This window comes from the organism of the source record quoted next, unplaced genomic scaffold, assembly GCF_019419815.1.
Source record: "Pyrus x bretschneideri cultivar Hongxiangsu unplaced genomic scaffold, Pyrus_bretschneideri_v1 Contig5, whole genome shotgun sequence".
NCBI lineage: Eukaryota > Viridiplantae > Streptophyta > Magnoliopsida > Rosales > Rosaceae > Pyrus > Pyrus x bretschneideri.
The window spans coordinates 11,991,866-12,001,202 of NW_025999787.1; the positions used below are offsets into that span (position 1 = coordinate 11,991,866).

At 35.5% G+C, this 9,337-nt stretch overlaps 1 protein-coding gene across 1 annotated transcript; it reads left to right on the forward strand.

Annotated features, from left to right (window-relative positions):
• Positions 1–7,378: 7,378 nt before the first annotated feature.
• On the forward strand, positions 7,379–8,917 carry LOC108868452 (DNA (cytosine-5)-methyltransferase 1-like). The gene is made up of 3 exons (XM_018651623.2): positions 7,379–7,778; positions 8,460–8,494; positions 8,631–8,917. Exons 1-3 carry the CDS (start codon positions 7,665–7,667, stop codon positions 8,788–8,790), a joined length of 309 nt encoding a protein of 102 aa, XP_018507139.2. The 5' UTR covers positions 7,379–7,664; the 3' UTR covers positions 8,791–8,917.
• Positions 8,918–9,337: the final 420 nt, after the last annotated feature.

Consider the following 9,337-nt stretch of genomic DNA (forward strand, 5'->3'; position numbering starts at 1 on the left):
GAACTCACAGATTTCACGCCCAGATTAGACGATGAAACCAGGCTCTGAGGCCATGTTAGTGTTTGTGTTTGGTAATATAAGCTTCAATGGAGACTCTGTGCAAGAAGAAAGACAGAGAGAGTTTTCGAAGAAGATGAAAGGAATTATGCACTTCTCATTTCACACACTGAACATCCAAAACACTTTGTTACCGTTGCACACGGAAGGAAGGGAGATCCTTCACACTCCAATACACAACATAATCTCAACCATTCATTGGTATTATCCTATGAGATAATGCCACATGTCTAATTCTATTACTTAAACTAAATACAACATTAAGAAACCATGTGGACTATGATCCAATGGCTGACATTCAAACTGAAACAAAAATACATTTATCAAATGATCTCAGCCATCAATTTCCAGCTGAAGGGTTACATTCCAACACCCCGAGCCACCTGATAAGCACTCCTGACTGAGAACTTCTCATTACGTTCATAATGCCAAATTCGCCTATCTTCAACATCCCGAACGCTAAGCAGAATACTTTGGATTAACTCCATTTCCTCGGATGAAAAAAGAACATTCAGTAACTGGAGATTCCACTGCTTCGGTATATCGCAGATAAGCTCAACCACCGTAGCCTCCATATCCCAGTTCCTCAATGGTGGCGTTAGAATCCAAAAAAAGGAATCCCTCGGAATCCAATTATCACTCCATATACGAATTTTCTGCCCATTGCCCACTTGCCACTGCTGGCCTTTGTGAATCACCTACCTTGAAGCTGCGATGCTTCTCCAAACATACGAACTATTAGGAGTCACTGGTGCTTCCATGGTTAGATACTAATATTTGGGTATATTATGACAGTTGCGGTTAATGGAAAGCCCATTGGTCCGCGGGTATACATCCAATTTGAACTTAAATTTTTTAGCATTTGGAGGATTAATATGTATATTTTCTTCATAAAAACATAACTTGTGATGAGAATTTCAGTATCTTTAAATGATCTTGTAGGCTGCTTTAGATTGGTTATACATTTATCCAAAAGGAATTCATGATCTTATAATTTATACCAAGAAAAAGTATAATGATCTAGCGATTTACATTACTGAAAATGGTAAGCATTAATACTTTCATCCTTAATTGATTGCATCATCAACATTTCACATGTGTATATATAAGTAAATTTAGGTGTTTTAAAGTCTAAACTCAAAACTAAATGCAAATTTATTTATTTTTAGATAAAATTATCAACACAGATGATAATTTATTACGTTGCAGGTGTCGATGAGTTCAATAATCGCAGCTTATCACTTGAGCAAGCCCTTGAAGATACCATAAGAGTCAACCACCATCGTGACCACCTTTGTCACCTTAAAGCAGCAATTCAGTTAGTACTTGTTAAGGAATTAGATAAGGCTACATATAATATACATATATATGCCTTCTTACATTTTTTTATAGTTATCTATATCAATGCACTTTGTTTTCTATGTGTGTACGCAGATCAGGTGCTAAAGTAAAGGGATACTTTGCATGATCGATACTAGATAACTTTGAATGAACAAAGGGGTATGGTAGTCGATTTGGTCTCAACTATGTGGACTATGAAGGTGGACTGACAAGGTATCCAAAATGCTCAGCGAAATTGTTCAAAACTTTCTTGAAGAAGAGCCAAAAATATGCAAAAGATATTCAAGTGTATGTGGATGATAATGCTGAGGACATCAATTTTGTTTATCAAATTTGAATCCCAAATATGATGAATAAAGTACAAGAATCTACCAGAATCATTGGGCAAGTTGTTTTTCAAGTTTTAGTTATTAGTTTGACTCATTATGAGTCAGAATAAGTAAGAGCAACTCATTCTGAGTTTATTGTCTCTCCTTGTGGCTTTTTAGTTTTACTTTTGCTTTATGTTGTTGGTGTATCCAAGCCTGTTGGATTTTACGACAAAGTTGTTTTCGTCCCTTGTGAATTTGGTTGGAAAAATACCTTATTATTTAAATCTTGTTTATGTACTCCCTCCTGTATTTGTATTGGGCTTTTGCGGCTTTTGGCTGACCCTTTGTTTGTAAATCCAATTTCTTATTAGTTATAATAAAAGTAATTGCAAATTTGAGTTATTTCTTTGAAGCTAAATTGTTTTTATCTTCAATTATTTAGCAATATGAGAAGTATCTCAATCTCTTATAAGTTCTTATAAGGTTTCTCATTTCACCGATGTGGCACTCTTTTACCTTTATATTCTTACACGCCGCCTTATGTGTGGTAAATTTTCAAGTCAAACTTGTGGACAACATGAAGTTGGGTGGGAGCAAGTGGGGCTTCAGACTTGAGCCAACCTACTTAGATACCATGAAGAAGGTTGAGGTTCCAACATGAAACTAATAAGTCATTAATTACAAGGTTTCTCCTTTCATCAATATAAGACTTTTTTACATTCATATCCTCACAAACCCATCCTAAAAATTTTCTAAGAAATATTTTTTATCACCACCCTATTGATTAGCGTTAGATAAGTTTCAATTTCGAGATTCGTCCACTAGCTAGACTAAATCAAATTCATCTGATAGTAATCAATGAGATGGTGAAATCTTTAATTAAGAAAATTTCCTATTGTTACTTGATAACTCATATTATATACTTTTCTTTGCCCTAAAATATTTTTGAACGTATCAGGTGGGATCTATTGCAAATTTGGCTACTATCTCATTTATTATTTTAAATTTACAAATTGGTTGCCATGTATAACATGATGGGAGAAATTTTTCAATGTACGTATCATAATTAAGCAGAGGGACATTGAGAAATATACACTAAAAACGTTACATATCAACAATGGCGTTTACTGGCATTTTAATGCATGGTCTACCATCTTGTGATGGGTGGGAGTGATAGGTCAGTTTTATTTTTGAGAAATTGACACAAATGTGCTATTTTCTTAATTTTGGGATAAAAATAGGAATTTTTTTTTTTTTTGATATTCACATAACATGCACATGACATACACAACAATATGATAAAAATAAGATTTTCTAAAACTTGAAATGACCAAATCTCTCTCCCATATAAATGGGTTGTTGCGAAGACTCATTCAACATTTTCCATCTTGATTGATTTTGTGTAATGTGGGTTGCCATAGTCCGCATGGACCTAATATAACAGTCTATTGACCTAAAGTTCGGCAAAACGGGTTAACCGATGAAGTTTAATTATAGTCCCGACGTAATTTGACTCAGAATAATTGCAAACTTGTGGACGTACCTATACCTATAAAAAAGTGGTAAAGGAATTAGGCTGGCTGGGCTGGACGTACCAATAATTTAGCATGCATTAAGGTTTGGGGATCCCTACACGATGAGCTAGCAGATACTCCTTAAACTCACTCCAGCTTTCTCGGTATCATGACAAAAACGCTATAACACATCTCAAACACTAAGGCAAAGATCAAATTGGCATCCGGCTTTGTAATAAGACCTTAGGTACTGGTAAATAAACTCAGGAAAAAGATATGCGTAATGCCTTCTTTTAATCAGATCGTTAATTAGTATGTCAAATGATCCCATAGCAAATACGAATCCATCACTTTATCAGACCTACCGCTTTTCAAAACCAAAAAGATCTAACTGTACATGTCATCATTCACATCGACAAGTGACCTGTGCCTTTCTGGAGAACCGTTGGTGACACGGGACTACTAAATCATTCTGTCAGCAGTGACGCAACAGTGGTGCAGCGACTGGGATTCGTTGGGGCTATATTGAGTGATCTGTTTTCGTTTCAGGGGGAGGAGGTGGTGGAGGACACAGAGAGAAAGAGAGAGAGAGAGAGAGAGAATATACACTAGATTCTCCACATTAGTTTTTGACTCGTCCCTAGGGTTTAGGCCTGGTTTGAACGAATAATAAGTCAACGCATGCATGCTTGCTTCAATTAATGAAGAAGAGGAGGAATATTAAGAAGATATAAGTAATATTATTCTTACCATATTTTTGTACTACATTTTCATACCATTTTAGGTTTCATTTGATGTGGACAACTACATCATTTGAATTAATTAGATTTTTAAATTTAGTTCATTAGTTAATAAACTAATAATTAAGAAAAACTAGTTAATTAAATGATAATTGTGGTATACAAGGAGTCTTTCTCCTTCCTTTCCTTGGGTTTTGCAAATTTTTCAAATGATATGGTTGTCCCTGTCCACATCAGATGCCACCTAAGACCATCTCCAACAGAGATATCAAATTTTAAACCTAAAATTTAAATTTGAAGGCTTACATGGCACATTGACATTTTTTAAATTTTGCTCTCCAACCGATATGTCAAATTTTAAACATAAAATAAAAATTCATATGTATTTTCTTTGCATTGGGAATGAAAAGAAACAAAAGGATAATGCTTAAAACCAATAAAAATTAATAAAAAGCATTTAAAAATTAATTAAAAAAATTTGAAGGTGTTGTTAAATTTGGCAACAAGGGGGAGAGATGTATTCCATGTCATGTCACATCAAATTTGGCTTCTTGGTTGAAAAACATTAATGTTGTCTTTTATTACCGTTATTGATGATTTGGACATTTTGACATTTTGACATCTCCTTTGAAAATGCTGTAAGGTGGTGTAGAAATGTGGTATAAAAACATGGTATGAATAGCATTACTCAGAAGATATTGTTCATGGTTGTGTGTATAAGGAAAATCAAATCCTTTTTACAAATTAGGAGAGAAAAAACCCTTAATTACTAATCAATGGATAGAATGTTGCATAGAGCAGATGATACTATATATTGACTTGAAACAAGGGTTAGAAATATACGTATTGTCAGCTAGCTAAGCAAATCCTAGACGAATTATGATCAACTGACAACCGGAGTTCCCTCTAGCTAGAGACCTTTGTAAGTTATCTTTATTCAAATTACTCTTGTCAAATTTTTGTCCAAGAAGCCAGGTAAGCATAAAACCTGGTCACTCACATTTGCCACGTCTAACATTTAATGGAGAGGCAAGTGGTGAATTATGCTAGTGATTAAAGTATAAATGTTTAACTCATTGCGTCGGGGTTCAAACTTTTCCTCTTTTCTTTGGTGTAAATTAAAGTAGTAATATTGCTTGTACTAAAAATTATATAATGAAAAGTAATGCTATTTAAATACACTTCTAATAAAGATGGTCCAACCTATATACCAAGATAGAACTTACTTGCATCATAGAGTTTTTCAGCAATGAGGCAAATTTTGTGTGTCCAAATACCATTATTGTTTGGTAAATGATTATGCTTTCTTAGTGTTGGGTGTGGCTTGGGATGGGGAGAGACCGACGAAAGGACGTGTGATTGTGAGTAGGTGGTAGCATTTAGTTGCTCGTGAGAGAATGTGTGAATACAAATGGGTGGTGTCAGTCGATAAATGAGGAGATGGGATATCGGGATGGGCATACAAATGGGGAGGAAACGGAATATATTGAATCTGGATTCTTGTCGAATTCTCTTTATGAAGATTTTAGAGATCTATGAATCGTGTCCATTCATCGTACATTGTGCTGTCATAATTTTTTTTAAATTTGTTCATTTAAAATTAAACACAAACAGTACCTGACAAAAGTTAACCGCACAATGTACGATGAACGAACACGATTCATAGATCTCCAAAATCCTCACAAAGAGAATCCAGAGATGATCCTGTTGGATGTGGGACGTTCATTTTTTTATTTTAAATGTCTATTCTACCTTCTTTTTTTTTGTAAACTTTAACGAAAAACTCTCGGTACTATTCACTTTAACGAAAACCTACATTTTTACTCTAAAAAATCAATCATGGTACTATTAACTTACAACACCTTTTTGTCTTTTTTGTTAAAACTCAAAATTTTCAAGTTTTTTCATTAATTTTTTTTTTTTCCCTTTCATTCTCTTTCCACTACTTCAGAGTTCCTTACACTTCTATTTTGACGAAAAAAGTTTTCAGTTTAGTTGTCACATCACCATATAATATTTTTAATGTATTAATATTGTAAAACGTCAACTTATATATTAATAATACACTCTAAATCCTTAGCATATCAAAGAAAGACACGAAATAGAAAATTATATGGACGTGGAGGGGAAGATGAGTTTTTTTTTTTTCCCTATTGGATTGAAATAATGAAAAGGGAATATGAAGAAATATAAAGAAAATACACATACATACGTACATATATATATATATAAATCTAAACAAATAAGTTCAAATACTTCTACTAACACTTGCATCGAACCGTGGTTCAAAGGGTTGAGTACTCCACCAAGATAACAAATCAAAATTTCTCATGGATTATAATTTTGTTTAGAATTTTTGCATTGGAAATTGCTTGACTCCGAATACCAGAGCTACATTTAGATACATTCAATCATGAAGATCAATTGTCTTTCAAAATTAAATAGTGTTCAGCCATCCTAAGGTTTTCACTGACTTGCAACTTTGTTAGTTTCACTCTCTTCAAACTGAACTTATAAAAAAGCTCATTTTCACTAGTCACTTTTGAATCCGACATAGTCCTCTACATCACAATTTTTGATCCGTCTCAAGAGCCAAGGTCTAAACCCACAATTTTATTTCGATCCTATTGGCAGCATGCATGGATAGTTTTGCTTTAGTTGATCATATGCAATGCACTTTTCACTTGAAAATCATCCAGTATCAACATAAAGCTTCCAAGTAATGGGGTATTGCCAACCCATTGCGAAAAAGGTGATGCATAAATCCTGAAATTCAACATGGCTTCAATTCTCCTCCATGTTTGCCGGAATACAATAACGTGATTTCGCAAGAGCCGTTGAATCAACTCGACATTCCATTCTACAACAACAAAAAATTTTGCAAAGTAATTTGGATCCTAGCTTAGTTGTAGTGATAGAACACTTTCAACACCAAAAATAAATACTTTCCACCTTTTGTTTTTTGACAAACACATTGTAAAATGCCCTAATTAACGTGGATGAAAATTCAAACTCATGCACAATGAGATGGGCACACAACCTTAGCCAAAATTCCCATCTCATTCTCACCAAACACCCCCAAAGTCCCAATGTTCCAAAACCAAAACGTCACCTCTAAATTCATCAGATCCTTTTTCTGGGAATCCTAAGGATTCCGTGATCGTGACTGTTTATCGTAGATCGTACGGTTAAAAATCATTTCAAAAGTTAAAATTAAATATAAATAGTACCTAATAATTTCTGACCGTACGATATGCGATGAACAATTACGATCACGGGATCCCTCAAATCCCTAGAAAAAAGATCCGGCAAGAATCCTTTTCCCAAAATTCAAATCCCATTTTCCAAAATTTCCGTTTTCCCGCCCACACGCCCCGCAGTCCCCACTCCTTCAAAATTTCACGGCCCACTTCTAAACAGAATCCCAATCACTCACGCACTCACAAAAAAAACCCTATCGCGCATTTCTCTCCCTCTGTCCACCCCTCTCTTTCTGTCAGTTCCACCGTCTTCTCCGGGCAGCCTCTCTCCGCTCTCTCTCTGCGCCGTACGCAGAATGGCTTCCAAGCGGAAGGCGAAGGTCGGAACCTCTTCAGGTTCTCCCTCGGAATCGAAGAAGCCGAGGCAAAACAAGGAGGCGAGAGTTGAAGAGGAGGTAGCAACGAGTGTGGAAAAAAGCTGCTTCTCCACCGAGGAACCCAATGACTCAGGAGGTAGCTGCGGCTGATGATGACGGAGGGGAAGCGAGGTTCCTTGGCGAACCGATGGAAGACGAGGAGTCTCGTAAGCAATACCCCAAGAGATATGTTGGAAAGGTAAGAGATTTTGGTTCAAGTTCTGTTTTTTATTTTATTTTATTTTTTAGAATTTACCTTTGATTTGGTGCAAAATGTTGGAGATTTAGGGTTTATAGTTGATCAAGTAATATGAAGCTTTGGTAAGAATTTTTGGGTTTAAAGCTTTCAACTTGATTTTACAGTTCTTTGTTGGATTTGCTTATTGTTCAAGTTGCTGAATTTTCAAAGTGTCCTTTTGTTTTGTTGGCAACATTGGATGAATCTGGCGGTTGTGGTGGCATGGCGGGTGTGGTGAAACCCTCCCTCCCGCATGCCCGCCTCCCCTCCAATAACTTTATTTGAAGCCGCATAGTTAGTTATCAGTTGTGAGTCTTTTATGTTATTCCTTGGGTTATAAAAGGAAATGAAGAAATATTATGAAAGGAAAATCACAATCCTTGGATACTTATATTATGCATAGTTATGATCCAGTGGTAATAGGAAAATTTGAGAAGCAAACTGATACATTAGGTTAGTTATGACCAAAAGAAGAGAAGGTGATTCATCTGCCACTGTATTTGCTTCGCGAAATACATGCTGAAGATATTAAACTTGAGTATCAAGTATCAACCATTGGTATTAGCTTGATATATGTTGTTGGAATGCTTTACGATATTGTGCCCTTATTTAATTTTGACCGTGATCCTTGCATTGGTGCAGAAGCCAAAGATGAATGGGCAAAACATCTCCAACGAGTAAGTTTTAGTTTCTGTATATGTTTTCTCTGACTTACACCAAGTAGTCCTTCTGTGTTTCATCAGGTTGGTTACTGTTTGTTTGTTTTTTGATTGTGTACCTTTGGTTTTTTATGTTCAATATAATCCAAAACAGTGATGAAGATATAATTCAAGCTCGTCGTCACTACACAAAGGCGTTGGTTGATGGAATCGATTATGATCTCTATGATGATGCCCATGTATTTGTGAGTTTGCATGACTCGTTGTTTGTTGGTATTCATTTACGAAGTATTTATACAAACACTCACAAGTGAGAAGTAAGATTAGCAAAATTCATGTGCACATAATGTTTTAATCGGCCCAAAATGCATGATTAGGATTTCTCTGTCTGATTAAATTGAATAATTACATCCATTGCAAGAACTAGACAGTAGAACAATGTGGGAGTTGAGCTCTTCTGCTTTCCTGTTTGGCCGAGCAAAAATCGTCGTTTTCTTTTGCCACAAAAAATAACCTTTGAGACATCATCGGTGTGTTCCGTTAATCACTGCTAGCGTACAGGATGCCCTCTTTTGATATATACATCCTCCCTTTGTGTCGTCCACCATTTACATGTGTCCGGTCAGATCCCCCTTGCTTCCTCAAGACAAATGCGACATACAAATAAGCTGTGTCCCATTCATCTTCTGATAGCGTGCTTTGAACTCTTGAAATTCTTTTCAGAAAATTCTTCATCGAAACGTATCCAGTAGATGCTTTATCAAGAGGTGTAATATCCACACATCTTATTTTACTTCTCACACTTTTTTAATTTTCGACCGTCAGATTGGATGAATTAAAAAAGATCAATGGACATAAATT